General features: G+C 43.0%; 1 protein-coding gene across 1 annotated transcript in view; it reads right to left on the minus strand.

The window, feature by feature from the left end:
• Positions 1–7,096: 7,096 nt before the first annotated feature.
• The window catches only part of AIG1 (androgen induced 1), a 111,624-nt gene continuing 94,864 nt past the window's right edge, over positions 7,097–23,856 (minus strand). Inside the window, exons 4-6 of the mRNA XM_063124590.1 lie at positions 22,621–22,736; positions 15,499–15,662; positions 7,097–9,561 (exon numbers count right to left, since the gene is read on the minus strand). Of these exons, the coding sequence (XP_062980660.1) occupies positions 9,524–9,561; positions 15,499–15,662; positions 22,621–22,736 (318 nt within the window). The 3' untranslated portion in view covers positions 7,097–9,523. The remainder of the gene's footprint in view (positions 9,562–15,498; positions 15,663–22,620; positions 22,737–23,856) is intronic.

Here is a 23,856-nt window from a genome sequence, read left to right on the forward strand (position 1 = left end):
TGTGCCCCCATAAACATGAGTGAATACATAATATTTTAATTGCATATGCTACCAGATATAATAAAAGTCCCATGCATACACCCTGTATACCACCAAGCGGGGATGGTGGGTGGGTTGTGTGAATGCATAGATGATCACTCGAAGAACTACAGTTACAGGTAAGCAACCTGCATTTCTTCATCGTGGTCTCTATGCATCACACATATGGGCGAGTAGCAAGCTGACATACCTTGGAGGTGGGTTGGTACATCATCTTAGGACCTCAGAGAGCACTGTCCTTCCAAAGGAGCAGTCTTGCCGAGCACGAGTGTCCAAACTGTAGTGTTTAACAAACGTGGATGGAGTGGACCACGTTGCAGCTCTACAAACGTAGTCACATAGTGAACCTACTTTCTCCCAGAGGAAGAGTTGATATCGAGCCATCGTTGCCTGGTAAGTAGAGGCTCGAATACCAAGAGATGCAGAGGAATAAATTCTTCTACCTGTCAGGTCTAATTTCCTTCCCTCTTTATCAACGGGAGCGGAATGAAACCTTTGTGACTGACCCTGAGCTGATTCTACTACAATGGAGTTGGGTTTTGGGTGTTGAGCTGAAAACCCTGCATCTCCCTCCTGGATACGATAGAGAGTTTCTAATCTCCTTGATGTCGCTTGTGTAGAAGCTGGTGTCTTCCATGAGAGTTGTGCTGTCTGTTTCAAAGCAGGGGGAAGAGGGATGGCAACTGCTGCATTTGTTTTAGTGCGAAACACGTCGTAAATTGGATCATCCACAGGGTCATCTGATTGTTGTATGTCCAATCCGAGTGCTTGGGCCATTCTTAGCATATGCTCGGAGAATCTGCCCATGTCTTCCGATGGTGATGAGGGATCTTGTGCATGTATGGCATCCTCTGGTTGTGATGAGTTGCAACTGCTGTTGCGCTGGCTCTAACTGCTCCTGTTGAGCCGGTACCGTGGAGGTTGCAGTAGCCAGTATCGAAGAGGCGTGGCTGTGACGTCGATGTAGGAGAGACTTGGTGGGACGGAGGTGGAGCTAATGGTACTTGGAATACCCTGGATGTTGGTGGAGGCTGGGCAAAGTAAGACTCAGGTGTGTATTGGTAATCCCGATCATGTTGAAAATATCTTTGTGGTCGATAGTAGTCCCAGTCATAATAGTCATGTCTTGACTGGTGCTCAGAGTACTGGGAAGCTCTGTCCCATTCACGTCTCGGTGTGCGTTCTGTAATCGTCGGTCTTGGTGACAGTTGTGGCAGAGGAATGATTTCTTCGGTCCCTAAGAGCCCTGCGGGATCTCTAAATGAGGCTACGGAAGCCGAATCTCGTATCTCGCCCTCTGATAGGCTTGGAGGGCGAGTCGGTAACATGGTTGTCGGTACCGACTGAGGTCTCGGTATCGAGACAGTTACGGAAGCTGTCGGTACGGAAGGAGGAGTTGAGTGACTCTGAGTCGGCTTAGAGGGTCGGGGAGACCTTGGCGAGGGTTTTCCCGTGTCCCTTTTCTTTTTCTTCTTCTTCTTCTCTATCTCAGAGGAAGACTTAGGAGTCCGGGCCTTTTTTGTGATTTCCCTGGCCGCAGAGCTCGCTAATGACCGTCCAGGCGTGAGGGGTATCAATGCCCTACTATTCACTCTGGTTTCATCGCACACTTCGGTGCTACGGTCTGTAACAGACTTGTTTGGTATCGTTTTGTCCATTCTAGTTGTGTCTGTGGCTCTGAGAGCTTTTTCCCACAAAATGGCGCAAAGGCGATCCGTTCTGTTCTTTCTGGTTTGCTTGGTAAATGCCATGCAATGGTGGCAGGCCTCTACTTTGTGTTTGCCCAAACAAAGAACACACAGGAAGTGTCCGTCTGTAGGGGGGAGCTTAGCTCCGCACTTAACACATTTACGAAATGGGGCCTTCACTGCCATGCGGCTCAGGAGCCCGTGATCGAAAGTTGCTGAGGAAAAACTAACTAACAACAACAATTTTTTTAAAAAAAATTTAGGTAAGAAGAAGAAAGGGAGAAGTAGAAAAGGTTGAAGAAATCAGGTTTTAAGAGAAACTGTGAAGAAAACGCTATGAGGTTGGTTCTAACGGTCTAGGCACAATGGCGGACGACGAAGAACTGAGGTAAGGGCGGGAACCCCAGGGACATGCGCAGTAGCGTGGGGGAGGGGTTCCCGCCTAAGACGTTCCACTTAGCTATAGAAGGTTCCGGTTCGGTCTCTGCGCAGGCGCAAAGCCCATATGTGTGAATGCATAGAGACCATGATGAAGAACTGGGAAAGAGAATTTCAATAGAACAGCTTTATTTACTGACATAAAAAGCTTATATTGTGAGATGTATATGTGTCTTTAAAAAAGGAAGCTGGTAGATTTCAAAAGATGCAATATTAATAAGAACAATGTTTGTGATTCAGGGAGATGAACCCTATAAAGACTGATCTCTTCCAGCAGGCCTATCCAGTGGAATTTTAAGATGCTTTTAGAATGTTTTTAGGATGTTTTAACAATGTGTATTATGTTTTAATTCAGTTCTATGTATTTTACCATTTATTGTTGTTCCCTGCTTCGATCAAAATGGAGAGGCGGGTAAGAAATGAATGTATTATTATTATTATTATTATTATTATTATTATTATTATTAACAAGAAAATTGATTGAGAAATCAAATGAATCAAAAACAAGGGGAGAAAAGTACCCAAATCAGGTGGAAAAAAGGGAGAAGCAAATTCTCAGGATGCTGAACTTTTTATTTGTAGGTTGAAGAGCCCTACAAATAAAAAGTTCACCATCCAGAGAATCTGCTTCTCTCTTTTTTTCACCTGAGAAATCAAATGTCCACTCAAAATCTTTGAGAGGCAGAGATCCATGAAGTAAGTCATTGTGGACATTATTGCTGTCATGGGATCACTCTTCATGGATGGGAAGCCATTTTCAATAGTGCCCTTGTGGTGAGTGTGTGGTTTGGCCCTAATTCAGGACATTGTCTTGAGAAGTTGGGTGGGGTGGGGAAGGCCGTCTTGAATTAGTTATTAAAAAAAATGCCCACCGTTCATATTGGTTTCAATTAAAAAAAAACACCTTACTGTGCTCATAATGTTGTACTGGAAATAAGACTTCTAACAACAGGCACAGATCCCAAGGGGGCAATGCTTCTAAATCAGGATTGTTGCATCCAGATTTAATCTGAATCAACTGCAGTGGAAGTGGATTTCCCTGTAGCCTCCTTCCCACAGCAGCCTCTCCAGCCCCCTGGAAAGGCTACACAGAGAGATAAGAGTGGTAGGACACCTGCTTTGAATGCAGAAGGTCCCAGGTTCAGTCTTTGACATTTCCAGGTAGCGTTAGGGAAAACTACCTGAAACTCTGCTGCCAGTCACTGTTGACAATAATGGGCTAGATGGGACCAGTGATCTGAAGGCAGCTTCCAATGGTCCTATGGGTGAGCTGTGGTGTCAGGGGATTGTCATCAACAGCAATATCTAACCATGACGAATGTATTGGCCTGCACTGGACTATGCCATCTTAGATTCTTATTTTTATTTATGTAATTCCATCTGTATTTTATGATACATAAGAGAACAGGTTCCTGCTCTGAGAGGTTATGAACCTAAAATTTGACACAAGGGAGACAACATAGGAGGGGAGGGTCATGTAACAGAAATATAGGCAAGGCAGAACTGGAAAGCCTCATCCGATTATAGGGAATCGGGACAGACATACGGGAGCACTTAATTAATTAAATCTAAATAGTTCTATCCCACTTTCTGTCCATCCAGGACATCCACTTGATCACTTTTTTGGAAGAAGGGAAAGTATTTTCAGAATGAAAAATAAGCCATTTCAACCCTGTGCAACAACCTAGTTTTGTAGGCAGCACTTCCGTATGGGTTCTTCCGATGGCTCTAGTATAATGTTTAAAGCCCACGGACATGTAGGGAGATGCAGTCGGCCCTGCCCATGTGTTAGCAGGACAGTATACATTACAGAATCCAAGTGTTGTGAGATGAACCAACAGAAAAGGACTGTTGAAGACATTCCTGTAACATGTAAAGTGAGCCACCACTGACCAGATTTCTAATCTTTCTGCTAAGACAAATGCTCTGTTTGGCTTAACAGTTCAGTGGTTGTAGACTTGAAATAACTCTGAGTTGAAACTCACAAACAAGATAGATTTTATTTGCACATATGTTGATCTTCAACAGTTGTGATTGCCACCAACTGTTCATCAACTAAAGCTACTAGTAGTGTTTTCACAAAGCTTTAGCATCCACTTGAAACAATGACCTGGTTTGCGCATCATGGTGACATGATGGGCATGGTAATGGACTGGATGAGGGCTAACAAACTGAGACTCAATCCAGACAAGATGGAGGTACTGTTAGCAGGTGGTTCATCTGTCCGGCGAGGCGATGTTTACCCTGCTCTGGACAGGGTTGCACTCTCCCTAAAGGATCGGGTCCGTAGCTTGGGGGTGCTCTTGGATCCAGAACTGTCACTTGAGGCACAGGTGAACTCAGTGGCAAAGAGCACCTTTTATCAGCTTAGGCTGATATACCAACTACACCCTTATCTGGACAGAGATAGCCTAGCTACAGTTATCCATGCTCTGATAACCTCTTGTTTGGATTACTGCAATGCGTTATACATGGGGCTGCCTTTGAAAACGGTCCGGAAACTTCAGCTGGAACAAAACTGGGCAGCCTGCCTACTAACAGGAATGGCCGGTGAGATCATATCACGCCAGTCCTTCTACAACTTCATTGGCTGCCAGTCCAGGTCCGGGCCCGATTCAAAGTGCTGGTATTAACATTCAAAGCCCTAAACGGTTTGGGGCCAGGTTATCTGAAGGAACGCCTCCTCCCATATGTGCTGTCCGGACCTTAAGATCATCCACAGGGGTCCTTCTCCGTGAGCCCCTGCCGAAGGAAGTGAGGCAGGTGGCTACTAGGAGGAGGGCTTTCTTTGCTGTGGCACCCTGGTTGAGAAACGAGCTCCCCAGAGAGATTCGCTTGGCACCTACATTGTTTTCTTTCCGTCGCCAGCTGAAGATCTTTTTATTTTCTCAGTATTTTAACACCTAATTTAACTTAAATTTAAACTTTGCTGTTTTAATCTAATATTTTAACCTATATTATTTGTTTCTGTATGGTTTTATTCTGGTTGTGCTTTTTATATTGTATTTTGTATTTGTGTTTTAAATTTGTTGGTTGTTTTTATGCTCTTCATGGTTTTAATTTTTGTGAACCGCCCAGAGAGCTTTGGCTATTGGGCAGTATAGAAATGAAATGAAATAAATAAATAAATAAATAAAATCATGGGTTATTTAATCATTTGCGCTGTGTGTTTGCGCTGCCTGCAAGCCGCTTCATTTCGGCAAACAACCTCTGATCTGCTTGATTGGAGGTTTATTTATTTATTAGTACTACTTACAAACCACTTAATAAAATCTCTAAATGGTTGTCAGCATGCTGAGAGAACCTGGACCTAAACAACCCAGCTGTTAATCCACAATTTATTGTTGTGACATGTGAACCGGCCCAATGTTACTCATCACTAGGAAGGAGGGGGTTGGAATGGTACTCAGGAAGAGGATAAAAATAGCCCAAGAGATCAGTTGCCTTGACAAAGGTAAGCAAGGAATTATTATGAAGGGAAGATAAATGGGTAGTATGTAACTGAGGAACTATTTGACAAGATAGTTGCTGATATGGGGAGATAACCAGTTTGTCAGTAATGCATAAACTTGAACCACAAGAGAAACTGTGGTATATGTGTATTTGTGTGTGAAAGAGATCTACGACTGCTAGCCCCTTTGCCTTGGAGTTTTTCTCTGTTTATGCTCTCTCTGTAACTGGATTTATATATAACCCAAATACCGTGGGCTGATCTAGATCTAGATGCAAAACTGTAGATAAATCAGTTTTTATCTTGTTGCAAAGAGTTTGGAGTAGGTGGCCTTCAAGTAACTTCCAGTTCTACAGCTTCCATAAAGAATCACTTATGTCAATAATGAAGTACATCCCATTCATCCTGCATATACTAGAGAGAGCTGCTTTAAGTGAAACTATTTCTCACTTGCCCCACTGGCCTCAGATAGGAGAAAAGGTAATTTCTTAAGATAACTGTTGTATTGTAGCTGTAGAGATAATTTCCTAGATTTTTACACACTGATACTCTAGAACCTTGTAGAACGTTGCAGCATTCTAGAACATTGTGGGGTGTTGAGAGCTCAAGGGGGAAAAGGATTTTGATAAAGGTCACTTCCTCCCCTTATGCTACTGGGACCCCTCCACTGGATCAAAAGCCTTCTGTTGGCCAAAGGGGGGGCTTCTATTCAGAGAAGGTGAGATCCAACTTAGTGGCCCGGCTCACATGATCATGGAAGGCCATGGTAGCTTATCCCCCGCTCCCCTCTCATACAAGTCATATGCCCGGGGATTTGAACAGAGTCGTGTTGTGCAAACCTGGCCAGGGTGGCTTATTGCCATGGGTAACAAACCACCCAGAACTCTTCAGCAGCCTATTATGCAAATCCCACTGGCATGCAACTGTTGTTTGTGGGCAGTGGGGAAATAAGCCACCATGGCTTATTTCTCTTTCGCAATCTTGTGAACCCAGTCAATATGTCGCAACTGCATGTTTGGCAAAGGTAATTATCTAGGCCAGGGGTAGGCAGGGGGCGTATCTCCAGATGTTTCACGCTTCAACTCCCAGAAGCCTGTGGCAACATGGCCAATGGTCAGGAATGCTAGAATCTGAAATTCAAAACATCTACTCTAGGCCTCGGTTCAGTTGCGGCCATCTAAGGATCCATGTTCATTTTACTGCCACCACACAAAAGTAACTTCAAAAGCCCCTGGCCAAATTGGAGTTCACACTCCAGCTCCTACCCTTGCCAGGATCACTTTTCCTGGGCACAGCTGCTGTCTGGGCTCTTCACATGTAGCCTTGGGCTTCTGAGATTACATTCCCAGGCAAGGAAGAAGCTGCACTAGTCCACAAAGTTAGCTGGAGAAGGGGACCTCAAGGAGCATGCCCAATGCTAAAAGGGGAACGTTGCCCTAACTATACCAGCCGCCTTTGACAGGAAGAATGTCTACGATGCTTGGGTTTCCTCATTTTTATTTATTTATTTGCCATTTGTGCCGTGAGGAGCACAAAGTACAGACAATGGCCAGCATCCAGTGTTTAATGAACAGAAAGGTCAATGAGAAATGCAGGCTTAGACTGCTGACATGCACGTCCCAACAGTGGAGAATGACTTATGCAAGCCTTGCCACATGAAAGCACTCAGATCCTATTAACAAAACTGTGGGCACGTATTTTTTACCAACCTGAACTTCACATAGTTGACAATGAAACCTTAATTTACATAGCCCCACTGAAGTGTTTAAAAACCTTGCATTAAACTTTGAGCTCGGTCTATAAATATTGCCTGATATGTGACTAAATGGAGGCCTCTCTGTCCCTTTGGTACAAATATTTCAAAAACGAGCCTGTTCCATGCAAGGGTGGTGTTGATTTTACTTCTTGCAGCTCAGAGGACTCCATCCCTGTCCCCACCCACCCAGGAGTAAGCCCCATTTCAGCTTCATGGGACTTATTTCTTAAGTAGACAGGGATAGGATTTCCATCCCCAGTCTTGTCTCCAGCATTCTCCTCTATATATTTGGAACAGGCTCCCTTTCCAGCTATCCTCACTTCTTTCAAGTTCTACTTTAGCAGAGGCTTTTCTGGACCACCTTCAACTCCTCTTAGGGCTGTACAGTCAGAAGAATCCCAGGATCTTCTGCAGAGGATGCTGGGAGCAAGACTCTCAGATCAAGCATCACTGTGTTCCAGGAGTTATTCTCTAGTATGTTCTGTGAAAATGGTTGGCCATTGGGGAGGTTCTAGGGGCAGATGAGACCCATGGAACAGACCTATGGAACAGATGATTCCTCAACTGAGGGCCTACTAAATTGTCATGAAGGTGGTATGAGAATTCCCCAAACAGTTTAATTGGAAGGAAAATGTATTTGTTTTCAAAATTTATATGCGATTTATTCTAGGTTTAATGTTGCAGATGTATGTATGCATGCATACCCTGACCATGTCTACATATGCATGCCCAACATATGTCCTTAATGCTAATTTGCATCACCTTTATTACAGAGCCTGACCACTCAAGAAGGGGTTAATTGTGTAACACATGAGGCCTCAAGCCTTCTGTCTGGAATGGGGGTGGCCAACTTGGGGGCCCACATACTGGATGAAGCCCGAGAAGCTATTTTCTGGCCCCCGATGATGGTCTTGCCCAAAATGTTTTCAGTGTAGAATACTTTCCACCCTAGATCACTGCCTGGAGACTAGAGTGGTCCCTGAGACTATAAGCTGTTGGCCATCTGTGACATCACAAGGGATCCGGGGGCATACTTCTCAGATGGAATAGCACTTCACTGGCACTCCTGCACATGCATGCAGGTACATACACACTGCTACCCTTGTGATCCAAAGTTCATTGTGCAGTTGGGATGGTTCTGTCAACTGCTCCTGTCACCTGCTGCTCTCCTAATCCATCACTTCCATCCCTGTCTTCTCCATTTAAGGGAGATGGTAAGCTCAGTGCCAAATAAATTATTAAACAGCAGTAGTCCACCTAACTATCACTACTGGTTTGGGAAAGGCTATGATGGGAAAAGTATGTGTCTGGCATCTTCTCTTGATGTGAAGAAAACCAGGTTGGGGGCTCATTAAGTTTCTCTCCATCCCTAGAGAAACCTGAGTAGCAGAAACATTGGAAGGGGATGAGGGAGAGGGGAATATCTTGTCTTTATTAATGCGTACTTTAACAATATGCATACCTTTTATTTGTAATCACAGCTTCCTCAGATTGACAGAATTATTTGTACCACTGTTTTAAAGCAGTTTGTTACGTTACATCTGCCTGTTCGAACAAGTTTATATGATTTTTCAGTGAATGATTAAAAATAAGGGTTAAAAAGCAGAGGGGGGGGGGGAGGAGAGAAAGAAACTGAGCTTGAATTTTTGTTCTTTATCTCCCAGGTGTGCCCATCTCTAACCCCCCACCCTCAGATGACCTTCATTGCCCCTCACACACACTGCCAACCACTTGGTAGTCCAAAATGTAGAGAGCTCTTTCATTTGCTAATGGAGGTTGATCCACCATTTCATACATGCAGCTTCATGATACAGTCAGAAAAGCAAAAGGCTTCCCCACTGATTCAATTTCAGCTTGCTTTATCGTATTTTCAAATCAGAGGTAGAATATACCCCCTTAATTTTTCTTACTGCCACCAAACAGACAATACTGATATACCAATAGTGGCAGGTGTTGAAGACCTGGCTATATCCATCAAATAAAGATATGAGGAAGGAGCAGGTCATAAAATCAATATCCCTTTAGAGAAAATAAATAAAAGTGTCCTAGATGAACTGTTCATGTAAATGGCTTCCTCTTGCAATATTCCTTGATATCAAGATGCCTTCTGTGTAGCAGCAAGTCTTCTTTTCCCTTTTTTTCATCTTATGTTCAGTCCAGTTTAGGCCTTTCTTTTCCTTCTTCCATACCTGAGCAGAGATAGAAAGCAGTTTTTGAAATGCCTGAGTAAATAAGGAGGTACCACACGCTTCTGCAGAAAACATATTTCTTTCTCCACTGGCATCTTCCCACACTGTGTGAGAAGTGATGGAGAGGTCTAGTTACTTATGAACAAGCTGCCTGCATTTTACTAATGGTGACAACATAATGCCTCTGCCTGGAAAAGTAACAATATACTCAATGTTATTCAAATCCTATTATTCTTTGAAGTTGGGTAGGTTTTCTGTCATTCGTTTAAAATGGTTTACTGCAGGGTCATGCTACACATTGTGTTAATTGCATAGCATGAGACTTAGCTTTCGTTTACTCTAGAGTAAGTGTGCACAGCCTCGACTCAGAGTGGGATCACTATGAACCAGGAAAGGATTATTAAACCTCTTCCTGAAATTTCTCCACCTCACACAGAGGTTGAAAAAAGAAAAAGAAAATTCTCCATTGGCTTCAATGGAGACTCCCCTCCCCCAATTTTTAAACCTCTGCAAAAAAGGAGAGGGGGAATTTCAGGAAGGAAATGGTGGGGAGGGAGGTTTAATCTTATTTATTTATTTATTTATTTATTTATTACATTTATTATATACTGCCCCATAGCCGAAGCTATGGCCCTAGCTTTGGAAATGGAGACATTATTGCGAGGATTCTTATCCGTGCACCTAGTCTTCTGCTCCCACCATGCAGTAGTCCTGATCTGAATTAGGGCTATTCGCACTTACTCTAGAATAAAAAAAGAGATCCATTTCAGCTATATGATATGCAATTAATCTGACATGACGTTTGACCCACATTATTCCCAAACAAGAATTTCTAGATACTTTCTTCCAATGACATGTGTGTAGGAAAGTGTGAAGTGTGAAAATTAGTACCTAATTAAGGCTGCAATTCTATATTCACTTACCTGGCAATAAATTCCACTGAACTCAGTGGGGCTTACTGCTGGCGCCGTGTAGACTTATATAGGATTGCACTCTACGTGTGTACTAACTTTACCACAATGGCCCTAGCTTTGGAAATGGAGACGTTATTGCGAGGTTTCTTATCCGAGCACCTCCTTCATTGTCGGAATTACACAAATAGTTTTGATTCTGGTGGTGTAATTCTGAGCCTTCTCATTCTTCACTACTGGGAAAGGGAGCTTTTTTGGTGTAAATTTTAAATTTGTTTTGATTGCACAATGGTTCACCAATTCAGAAATCCCCCCGCCAATACCTCCCCTTGCTTCAGATCTTCCATAATTATCAGTTCACTCTCACAGACACATCACATCTCAAGTTAACCTTCCTGCAAAAATGTTTTTGAATTCACCCCCACCCCACCCTGTTTATTAGTATAGTAAAAGCACAAGTGTCTTGGATTGAATTTTGATTGTTTCAAAAAAGGGATCACTGCTTCTTGTGTGTACACGGCACTCATTTTCTTTTTGCCTGACTTAAACATATTTGCTAGGGTTCTGTATTGTTTCAAAACCTACAAAACATGTTTGACAAGAGGTGGCTCTAGGACACAAGAAAATTGTGTGAACACGATGGGAAGCAGAACCTCTCTCAAACCACTTTAAGGCTGCAAACCTAAACATACTTATTAGGGAAGAAGCCCCACTGAAATAAGTGGAATGTACATCTGAATACACATGATTGCACTGCTAATTTCTTAAAAACTATTTTATCTCTTTTGCCATAAAAAAAGAAAAAAAGAAAAAAAACCACCGAAAACGCCACCAAAGAAACCAAAATTCTACCACATGGGCATATTCCAAAATGACAGATGTGATAGAGATAAATGTGGCAAAGATTGACAGACAGCATACATGTCCCTGACGCGTGAACTTTGAAGTCACCATAGGAACCAGAGATAGCTGAAGATAACATTTTGGGGAGAAAAATGCAGAACGGCCCCTTCTTTTCTTCGTCTTCTTTAATTTATTTAAATCTTTAGGCAGCAACACATCCCTCATATATGTAAAGGACCCCGTTACTGCCAATAATCTCCTTTATTGTTCCGCTGCCTTCTTTTTGAGTAAGCTAGGTATTGAAAGCACATCGTAAGTAACTTGCTAGGTCCGGAAAGAAAAGGCTGTAGGGAGATGCACAGGCCTACCATGCTGCCTGCCTGCTTATTCATGGGCTTGGTCAAGGCTGGGGAGGGTGAAGAGGAAGAGAACAGGTTCTACTGAACCAGACTGGATCCTCCATATGCAGGCATTTCACTCACAGTGCGAGTGGATCAGGGCCATTGCATTTTTCTGGCCGTTGGAACATTCAGCTCTTTCAGATGCTTGTTCCTGGACAAAGTTCTATTATTAGCTTCTGGCAAAAGTATTATTCTTTTGTCTGTTTAACTTAATTTGGATTATATCTCCCTGCCAAACACCTCGGTTATTTTCTGAAAATGTTTCTTTTGGAGGTTTCCAGTGCTTCTGCCTATCCCAGAGAAAGAGTTCGGACTTTTCTTTTCGGTGGGGCATGGGTGAGAGGAAAAATGTTGGCAAGGAGGAGGCGTTAAGGAAACTTGCCCATAAATCTTATTACTTTTCAAATGGAGAAACTGCCTGGCTCAGAGTCCTAATAACCACAGCCCCACTTTGAAAAAGGCACCTACTTCTTACGGCAGAGGGGCAGAGGCATTTGGTAGTGGCAATTTTATTGAAAGACGTAACAAGGAAAGAACTGGGCCTGAACAATACCAATAGTCTAAATACAAGGGGCTGGGTGCTGCTGGCAAACCGAAAATAATTGGATAGCCAGTCAAAGGTTTAAGAAAACAAAACAGTGGCATGGCTCCAGAAAGGCATATTAGCTTCGGATCATGTGCTGGTGACAGTTTCTGGTCTCTTGTGTCCTCTGCTGCTGGAAGACACTTTTTTTAGTGGTTTTTGAAGCTGTGCTGTTTTATTTGTCTTTATAAAAGAGCCTCTGGGTTTTCTGGAGAAGCATATTTTCTGCTGATGGATCCAATACTCTGGCAGAAATCCTGGTGTCTCCAGACCTGTGGGTCGGCTCTGGCCTGTAAAATGGGAAGATTTTTCTTTCCTACCATGTTTGCGGTTTAGCTTGGAAAAACTAACTGCAAATTATTTTGTCAGTGTTGGTGTTTTATTTAATGTAGCTCTTGAAGGAGATAAAGAAAACACATTTCTTGGTACAAATGGAGTCCACCCACTCAAACTCTTCTTGGCCTCCACAAAAGGGTGAGGTTTTAAGGGGTGGAAACTGTTGGGTGGGAAGTTTTAAACCTCCCCTCCCAGGACTGAAGGTGAAAAAGGAAGTTAGGATCATTTTCACACTCTGTATTTAATGTTGTGTGTAGTTTAGCCCTGAGTGGCCCTGCCAAAAGAAGTGACACAAGTAATTATCAGGACAGAGAGCCTTTTCAGTTGTGGCAACTCAGTCAGGGATCTCAGTCACTATCCCTGTGCTCTTTTGGTGCCTTTCTGTTTTCCTCGGTGTTTTAAATAACTCATGTAGGGTTTTTTTGGGGGGGGGGTCTCTCAGTTTTAACGCCTGTGTTTTTAATTGCAGAGTTGCAGTGAGTTTTGTGTCTTGCCATATTTTCAGTGCTTTTAATTTTATACTTTCATGTTCCATTTATTAAAATCTACATTTTAAAAACCTTTATTATATGCTGCACAGAGAACCTTTTGTTATGGGGTGGCATACATATCTCAGAAATGACTAAATAAAAGCAAAATTGCTGCTAGGCATCTCGTACAGATCACAGATGCATTTGAGCATTTGTGAGAGGAATGCTCTCCCTACCCCAACTCCCATAAAGCTTTGTACAAACACGGCACATGGGTGGGAGGATACAAGGCTTGTTCCTGTCTCTGCGCTGCTTCCACTATGTAGCATGAAGCAGCAGTGCTTGGAAAGGTCCAATCCGCACCAAGTGCAATGGGGGCATGGAGGTCATGAGGCCCATCCACACACTCAGCAGTGTTGACAGGCATGTAACAGGCTGTCAACTGCCCAGCTTCTGGTCTCTTTTGTAATTGATCAGAGAAGTCCAAGGTGCAAAACAATTGCTTTTATTATGCAGACTACAGTTAGACCAGCTGTGCCTCAAGTTATAATTAGAATCCATGAATAGCCTCAAAGTACTAAGTCCCTAGACAGCTCTACAGTGCCACTTAGGCTACAAGCAGCTCCCTTTGGTTAATGCACTATGTTAGGGTTAATAATAAGAACATTAGAGGAACCATGAACCTACCCGTACACTGCGCTCAACATCTAAGGTCCTCCTCCGAGTGCCTACTCCGAGGGAAGCTCGGAGGATGGCAACAAGGGAGAGGGCCTTCTCAGTGGTGGCCCCCCGACTGTGGAATGATCTTCCCGATGAGGCTCGCCTGGCGCCAACATTGTTATCTTTTCGGCGCCAGGTCAAGACTTTTCTCTTCTCCCAGGCATTTTAACAGCATTTAACAACATTAAGTTTGTTTTTAATGGACCCCAGAATTGTTGTTTTTAAATGGATACTGTTGTTTTATACTGTTTTTATGTTTTTTAATTTTTTTGTATACTTTTAATGTTTACTATTTTTAATTGTTGTAAGCCGCCCAGAGAGCTTCGGCTGTGGGGCGGTATATAAATGTAATAAAATAAATAAATAAATAAATCAGACCAAGGGTCTATCTAGTCCAGCACTCTGTTCACACAGTGGCCAACCAGCCATTGGTCAGGGATGACCAAGCAACAGCACCCTCCCACCCATGTTCCCCAGCAACTGGTGCACACAGGCTTATTGCCTCAAATACTGGAAATAGCACACAACCATCAGGGCTAGTAGCCACTGATAGCCTTTGTCTCCAGGAATTTATCCAAACCCCTTTTGAAGCCATCCAGATTGGTGGCCATCGCTACATCTTGTGGTAGTGAGTTCCATAATTTAACTATGCACTGTGTGAAGAAGTACTTCCTTTTATTTGTCCTGGATCTCCCACCAATCAGTTTCATGGGATGACCCTGGGTTCTAATATTTTGAGAGAGTGAGAAAAATGTCTCCCTGTCCACATTCTCCATACCATGCATAATTTTGTACACCTCTATCATGTCTCCCCTTAGCATCCTTTTTCCCAAGCTAAACAATCTCAGTTGATGTAACCTCCCCTCATAGGGGAGATTCTCCAGCCCCTTAATTATTTTAGTTGCGTTTACTTTTTCCAGCTCTATAATATCCTTTTTTAGGTGTGGCGACCTTCTGCCTCCCCCGACTCCAAATCACCCACCTTTCTGGGGTGCCCCTGCATACGTGCTGGGTCCAATCCCTACACAGGCCGAGATGCTTCCAAGTCTACTTCAGCTCTCCCAGCTGGTCTGTTGCCTTCCACTCTCCCTCTACACCCTTCTCATTTAGTCAAGTCAAGACTTTGTCTGGCCATCTGATGTTCTCAACTGCATGTCCAAAATGGGGTTTATTTATTTATTACATTTTTATACCGCCCAATAGCCGAAGCTCTCTGGGCGGTTCACAAAAACTAAAACCATAACAATGGTTTTAATGGTTAAAATGATCAGTTGTCCTTCACTGCCTACAACTCAGGGGGGAAAAGATATCAATGCCAGTCATTGCCAGCAACTTCATTCACTGCATCATTTTTGTTGGCACAAAATAGCAGCAATGTAAAATAACAGAAAACTACGACCTTGTATTAAAATGGTTGGAAAAATACGTTTTCTCTGACATGTTAACATTATGTCAAATAACCATTGTGCAAAAGAATTCAAACACCATATCACTGCAAAAAAATGTGGTGAAGTCACATTTTAACATAAGAACATAAGAAGAGCCCTGCTGGATCAGACCGAGGGTCCATCTGGTCCAGCACTTTGTTCACGCAGTGGCCAACCAGCTGTCGACCAGGGACCAATAAAGTAGGACATGAAGCGAATCAGCCTTACTTCATAAACAATACTCACATTTTTGTGTATCCCAGATGCAGTTGTTTAGTATCTCACCCAGCAAGTAGAAGGTGTTGATTATTGCAGTTACAGTTGCAAAGAAGACAATTTTAGCACCTGAGCCAAAGTAATCCAAGAGAGGGTATACCCAAACCCCTGTGACGTGATAAATCCAACAGACCCTAAGAGAAAACAAAGACAAAAATAGGAAACATTCAAGAAAATGTTTACACGTAAAACTGACTTTCTCCCCTAACTGCACTAGGGAACCAAGGGCACAAAATGGTTGCCATGGGAGGCATGGCTAGTTACAAAGGACAGGGAACCTGCCCAAACGACTGTGTATAAGGCAGAGATGTGGTCTGAGCCAAACAACTCCTTTGAAGCCACAGTTTTCACCACCTTTTTCTCTCTACCCGCCCCCCCTTAATTTTCTTGGTGGCTGGGCATGCTGCAGAGGGAAGCACTGATCTGCAGCCGCTTGCCTGGTCTCTGAGCCCCATCATGTAGCTGAGAGGCATGAATGAGAAAAGAAGAGAGTAGTTGTTGGAGGCCCTCAATTTGCTCAGAAAAGATCCCACCTGCTGGTATGAAAATGTGTTCTTTCAATTATTATTTTTTTGGGGGGGGAGGGGTACATTGGCAGGCATCATGTTGCCTACGCCTGCTATACATGTGTACTCAAAAGTGAGCTCCACTGAGTTCAATGAGGCTTGCTCCCAAGCTGAGTGGGTGTAGTAGGATTGCAGCCTAATGACTCTTACAACGAGATGGAGCCAAAAGTTCTGTTCCTCCAATGGAAAGAGACTTCCTCCAGTGGAAAGATTCCTTTCATCAAAGAAGGAAACCTTTGGATCCAACCCATTGCATGTACTTATTTTAATATTAATTGATTCTAATCAATATATTTAGTATTGTTTAGAAGTAAAAGCATCAATAAAGCTAGGTACATTCAAAGTTGTTACATATTTTCTTTTTATTTATTATTATATTTAAATCCCCCCATTTTTCCTCTTTCAAGGAAGCCAAGGTGGCTTACATGGTTCTCCTCCTCCTCCTCTTCTCCATTTTATCTTGACAACAACTCTGGCAGTAGGTTATGCTGAGAGTCAGTGACTGGCCCAAAGTAACCCAAAAGGCTTCATGGCCAAATAGGGACTAGAACCCAGATCTCCCCCGTCCCAGCCCAACACTTTAACCACTACACAACACTGGCTCTCAATAGATATTATACATTACCTTTAGACTCAGATACACTTTGAAGGTGGCTTACAGTCATGCTTTAAAAAACTCAGGACCAAACTTCAGATGACGGGGGATTGGGAAATCAGTGATTTGATCTTCTTATGTTTATATTTTTACTCTAAAGCAGAACTCTGAATTGATTTGAGCAGCAACACCAGGTGGGTCCTATGTCCCATTTCCCCAATATAAATCATTCCTTGTCTGCTATTAGGAAAAAAAATAGTTCCTATATTTTTCCCCATTGCTGAGCTAATAGCTACATCAGGTGGGGATGATTTAGACTGAGAAAATGGAGCAAGGTGAAAGGATTAACCCTCTCTGATCAAATTTGGAACTGCTTGAACCTGCTTTAGAGTTGGGAAGGTCCTTGGAATGACCTAGTTGAACTTCCTGCTCAGTGCAGGATTTGCAATTCAGGGTGCCTGACAGCATCCCTGACAGTTGGCAGCCCATCATCTGCTCAAACACCTCCAGAAAAAGAGAACCCACCACCTTCCAAGGCAGTTTGCTCCGCTATTGAGCAACTCGTATTGTTAAAAGTATGTCCTAACATTTCACTGAAATCTGCTTCCTTGCAATTTCCACCTGTGTTCTACTCCTGCCTTTTGGGCGAGGAACAGCAACTCATGACAGTTTCAGATAGCTGAAGACTGCTATAATGTCTCTCCCAAGTCTTCTCTTTTCCAGGCTAAGCATACCCAACGTTTTCAACCCTTCCTCATAGGACTTGGTTTCCAGATTCCTCACCATCCTTGTCACCCTTCTCTGGACACGCTCCAGACTTGTCAGTGTCTTTCTTAACGTGTGGTACATGGAAGATCAGATCACATATCTGATCTTCCATGAAGCTGCCAGAGAAAGCCCTGTTCCTTGAAACCACAAGCCTAACTTCAGAAAGCGAGGACATGTGAAGCAGGGACTCACCTGATTACATCAACAGATGGGGAGACTCATAGGGAAGAAGATAGTCTCTAAAATGTCCCACAAATACCTCCTCATGGCAGCCTTTCCTAATCTGGTGCCTTCCGTCTGTGCTGGATTACAACTCTCATCAGCCCCAGATAGCACAGCCATTGGCCATGCCTAGATATCCTGGAAATCCTTGTATAGCCCAGAGGAGGAAGTTCAACTTTCTGAAAACAGCCTGGACTCAGGCAATTACATATCTATATAAGAATACGGTAGATTCTTGAGCAGTGTAGATGTGCAGAAAAAATCAAAACTTTTAAAAAGTTCAAAGCTCAAGCTTTAATGGCAATTAATTTCCTCTACGCCAAACAGGCAGGGCAGCACCCTACCCCCTGCCACCTGTGGGATGATGGACAACCCTGCTCAGTCAATCACTGTGGTGTGTAGGCAGGCCCTGGGTGCTGCCATGGAGTTAGGCTGTTGCTGCCAGTGGGGAGGGGGAAGGGGATGGAGGCTGCCAATTGGGGCGCATGAGGAAAAGGGCACCCCCCGCCCCCGCACCACATGCAAATTTCAGAGGAAGGTTACTATGCATGAGCGATATTAGCATTAGTCATGAGCTCCTCTGTGGTGAGGGGATTGAGGGGCAAAAAAGCAAGAAAGGAGCAGGACTGCTAGTGCCCATGGCAACATGGGGTTTACACTAGTACATAATAAAGATGAGGAAAAGCCTCTGCTGTTTCCTGTTCCCAAATTCTTGCTACTCTCACTTCCAAAAAATTGGTGCTTTGTGTAAGAACAGGAGATTCTATCATCAGTGTGGTTAAAGAAAATTTAATTAATTTATGACGATGATGCCTGAAGGCAAATGGACATGAATAATAGAAACATAGTCACGATCTACTTGTTCTAATCTCGGAGGGCTAGCTGAGTTAGCCTGTTTCATTAAAAGAAAAAGAGAGAGAGAGAAAGGGATAAAGCCTAGTGGCACCGTAAAGTCTAAGAGGCTTAAGCTGCAGTTTGGTATGAACCTAGTTAAGACTAAGTCCCACTGAACTCAATGGGACTTACTTCTAAGTAGGTATGTTCAGGATTGTGCTGTTAGAGTGGTATACTTTCCGGTGAACTAGGGTCCACTTCAGGAGCACAATGAATATTTTAATCTGTGACACTGATGACTTTTTAAAACAATTCTAATTCATAGTGAACATTTCTGAAAGCACCATATTATATCATGGAAATCTTTGTTTGGCTCATGACTTTGGAAAGGGAAAATAAGATTCAGCATTATTCTTGAAAGCCAAATGGATGCTGAACCCCTGTTAACTGGCATCAGTGACAGCTGCAGATTATCAACCTCTGAGGATGATATTAACACTGAATGGAGTCTCCATCCTCTTACTTTGAGGGTGGGGAAAAAGACCACAAATGAGAGACAGATTTGCCTGAGGAGACAAGATAATCTTAGGGTGGATACAGATGAACAGCGTTTCAGTGGTGGGCCCGCTGTGAAGCACACTGCTGTTGAAGTGCAACCCACATATGGTCTTATTCGCATTGGGCTCAGGGTGGGGGAAGGGGGGAGGAACCTGTTTTTCTACTTTAAGAAGAAGCTGGATTATTTATTTATTTATTACATGTATATACTGCCCCATAGCCGAAGCTCTCTGGGTGGTTTACAAACACTTTTGTACAACACTGATTGGCCAGTTCTTGTCAGTCATGAAATCACTTCTACCCTTTTCAGAGCTAGGAGATGGGGGAGAAAAGAGGGCAGGAAGTGCTAGACAAACTTTCAACCGGAAAACAATGCCAGGCACTTTGGAAATAATGCCATAAAGTGGACAGCACACCTGAAACATCTAAAGGGAGATGGGCGGGTGAGGAGGGGCTGGAGGAGCAGCAGAAAGAGTCAGTCAAGATTTGATCTGCAGCAGAGGTGGGCAATGTGTTGCCCTCCAGATGTTTTGGATTACAGATCCCATCAATCACTGACTACGATGCCTGGGGCTGAAGGGAGTTGTAAGACAAAACAAGCTGCCCATCCCTGATACAGAAGCTTTACTTGGATCACTAAAGGAGAGAAGGTTGGGAGAGCTCACCCCATAGCAATCCCCTCTGTGCCTGCACCTGTTTCCAGGTTGAGTCTCTATGCATCCTTTAAGTGATCACCAGAGTTCTGTAGCATTTGACCTGTTATCTGGCTTGTTGGTGGTGATCAAGATCCACTTTCATGTGTTCAGAGACTTCCAATGTTGGTTTCAATGATTTAAGCATGCCATTTCATTTCCATACAAATGATAGAAGAGGGTTCCTTCTGAGAGGTGTTGGGAAAAGGTTACTTCCTCTAAAAGGGCAGTTTGTGCTGGATGAATTAATCCCAGAGTATGATCTGAAGGGAAATGAGGCGGCAAACGTGCCAAAACTGAGGTTGGTTTGGGTCCAGCCAGTGCCTAGATGTGGAGACTCCCTAGGAATCCCATGTACCCCACCTTGAATACCATGATAGAAGAAAGGTGGGATATAAATGTAATAAATAAATTATTTAAAAACAAATCCTTCTTCCTTAAAGTACCAGCTGTGGTGATGGGAATGATCTTTGTCAATTTCACCTCTGGTGCCAACTTGAGGGAGTGAAATTGTGAATTTCTTGCACCCCAGGTTCAATCCTTGGCATCTCCCACTAAACAAGGACCAGAAAGCAGGAGCTAAGAAAGGCCACGGACTGAGACCTTGGAGAACGTTGGCCACTCAGACTGGAGAATACTGGACTAGTTAAATAAATAGTCTGACCTTGTAGAAAGCAGTTTCCTATGCTTGACATATTATAAATTCTCTATTTGAAAAAGAGTGTAATTGTATTTTGTGGGAGAAGAACTGGGGAAAATCAATGATCCACTTCACTGCACTCATTGGAACTAAGGCTAAAATCCTAAACGTATTTACAAGAAAGGAAAACCTACTGAAATCAATGGAACTTCTGAGTAGGCATGGCTGTTAAAGTTACTAACGGGAAACAAAGGTTCTAGCAAAACATATCTAGAAAGTTTACATTTTAAAGAGAAGAAATGTATCATCACCTCATTCTCTGAATCATTCAAAGGCACTAATGTCTTAATGCAGAATCCTCATGTTCTATTCTGTCTAGGGCGACTATGTGAATAGGAGGACAGGGCTCCTGTATCTTTTAACAGTTGTATAGAAAAGGGATTTTCAGAAGGTGCTGCATGCATACAAATGACACCTGCTGAAATTCCCTTGTCTACACAACTGTTAAAGATACAGGAGCCCTGTCCTCCTTTCCATATGGTCACCCCAATTCTATCCTATTCTCGCCAAATACAACATTTGTGATCAGCAACTTGTTTTATGAGAGGTGTCTTCTGGAGATGAAGGCTGATGGGACAGGGCCCCATCTATTGTCACCCTGCCCACTCAGGGTGATTGGCAGCAGACCCTGTTGTCACACCTACCACCGTCTCCTTATTCTTTTGTCACCAGATTTGGAACTGGGCTCTAGGACGATAGAGGCCTTTAATGGCCAATGACTATATGACACCATTCTTTAGCAACACCTGCAGCAGGATGAATTGCAAGTTACGGCTTTCATGTTGGTTTTGCATGCCTGACCCTGGAGGAAAAGTACAATCAAAGGGAAGGCAATTAACAGACTTCAGTGGGGGGGAAACAACTTAAGTTTAATGCCTCTTCAGGGATAGAGTTCAGAACTACCGATGACTAGCCAGCCTGACCCCATTTAAAGACAGAACTTAGTCCCACTTACTATACTAGAATTATTCCTGTTATCCTTCCCTTCTCTAGAACGGTGGCATTATGAGTATTCCTGCATTGTCTACATTACAAATGTGAGTAGGAAAAGTAGCACTGCTGCCATGGAAACATTACCTGATGGCCTTTGTTAAGGAGTTCATTCCTCCTTGAATACATGCTAACTCAATACTGCACAATAATGGGCTGATCAACCTTAGGCATAAAGCTTCCATACAAGATTACTTGTTATTAACTCTAATGAATGCCTTCAACAATGCAATTCCTGTCCAACCTCATTATTAGATAAGCGCAAGGGAACATGCATTAAGGCACACTTTAGAGTGCAAAGCCAGAACCATTTTGTTGAGTCTTCCTACCATTTGCAAGCTTTATAAGAAAGTAGGCAATTTAGTGCTAAGTATGCCGGGGGGGGGGGGGGAGAAGAACTGGGGACTGAACCTCCAGTCGAGGTAGGCAAAAAGACACCTGCACAAGGTATTCCACATATATCATGGCAATAGAAAATTGAAACGGCTTTTGCTTTACAGATGATGCTCACGTCTCAGCTTCTTACGTTTACAGGCTAAGGGTCAGTCCGCAGACATACTGGCAGTGCCAACTGTCCACAAGTATGCAAAGAATCCAACTTCCTACTGATTGTGCCCATGGCCAGGAGGATGTTTTCAGTCAATCTTCAAGTAGGACACAAGGAAAAGGCAATCCTTTTGGTCATGAGGGCCTTTCTAGCCTTTGTACATCCAAAACAAGCATCTGGAATTGTTGTGACAACTTTAGAATTCTGAAAATATAGGCTACAATCCTGAAACATCTTACTGAATTGATTTTTCTGTGATCGATGAGTAAGCACAGTAGGAGGAATAGAATGTGAACTCTTATTCCACAGAAATGCATTCCTAAATAACGATCCAGTATCCACCCCCTGCCAACACACACACACACAATGTTAGGAATATAGAAAGACCACATCATGGAAGTTTCTCGCACATCACTGTTGTGTGAAGTTTGGCAAGTTCTTTCTAAAAACACAAGCACCTGAAGACAAAGCAGGTAGTGTATCAGTGTAATGTCCACAACGTAACATATGATTAGTAAGTCGCCTTGAGTGCCATTTTTCTTGGTAGAAAGATGGGAGTACAAATCAAATCAATAAATATTTTGTTAAAAAAAATCTCAATCTGAAAATGTATCCCTTACCATAATATGTAGCTGACAGAAAAGGTGCATACAGCAATCAATCCACAGGTCCTGCTGGGATAATCATGATGTGTCGTTCTCATCTCAATTAATATAAAAGGCAAAACCGTTGTATGCTAGAATGAAAAGAAAATGGTAGAAAACTCAAGCACTTAAAAAACGTAATTTGGAAAAATGATACTATTCACAAATACTTCTAGGCTATTGAGAAGTAAAGAGCACAATACAACTAAATGGAACCACTTCTCACTATTTTGATTTCAGTGGGAGGGTAGAGCATGTGCTTACTCTTCCATTGAAATTAATGGGGCTTACAGAACAATTAAGTGATGTTCAGACACATTCAATAGGGCTTACTCCTTAGTGCAGCCTTCCGCAACCTGGAGTCCTTCAGATGTTTTGGACTACAATTCTCAGGATTCCTAATCACTCATAGCTAGGGCTGATAGGAGTTAAAGTCCACAGCATCTGGAAGGCACCAGGTTGGGCAAGGCTGCCCTAGGATTTAGGATTGGAGCCCTTGTTTTAATCATGTATACTACGTTTTTAATCAGTTTTTATGTGTTTTATATTCGCTGTTGTTCCCCGCCTCGATCCAAGTGGAGAGGTAGGTAAGAAATAAATTATTATTATTATTAGAAGTACTTAATTTTGGCTGGATAATGTCCAACATCTTTTTAGAATAAGGGGGAGGGGGAATCAAAGACCATATAAGCCTTTTTGTTCATCATTTTCAATAAAGAAGGAGCAATCAGTCTGTCCTCTAGTGAGAGAGGACCATGACTCCTTCTGAGCAGTGTTTTGTGGTGTCAGACTCACATACATTTTTGTGATTCTCCCATAAGTTTCTGCCTGGCAAACTCATACTTCCACCCATTTTACAGACATGTTGTCATGAGACTAATCCACTGCATCACCATTACATGCAAAGTTCAACGAACTCTATTGCTCATATCTTCCAGTACGGGCAATTTGCCTAAATGGAGTGGGAATCATTGGCAGACAACAAACTAGCTTCCAATGTGCTGGTCCTCTGACATCTGTATTATGTTCTATGTAATTCATTGGCATTACCCTGATCCTTCGGTTCAAGAATCCAGTTTGGTTCTGGGCGGCACAGCCTGGAAAGCTGTTGGAACCGCTGCAGAGGCATAGGAGCCAGACACATGAGCTTCCTCCTTGATTAGATTTAAGGCAGTTGGTCCTTGTAACCATGGAAACATGCAAAGGCCTGCC

The sequence above is a fragment of the Elgaria multicarinata genome, chromosome 4 (assembly GCF_023053635.1).
Source record: "Elgaria multicarinata webbii isolate HBS135686 ecotype San Diego chromosome 4, rElgMul1.1.pri, whole genome shotgun sequence".
In the NCBI taxonomy this organism is placed as follows: domain Eukaryota; kingdom Metazoa; phylum Chordata; class Lepidosauria; order Squamata; family Anguidae; genus Elgaria; species Elgaria multicarinata.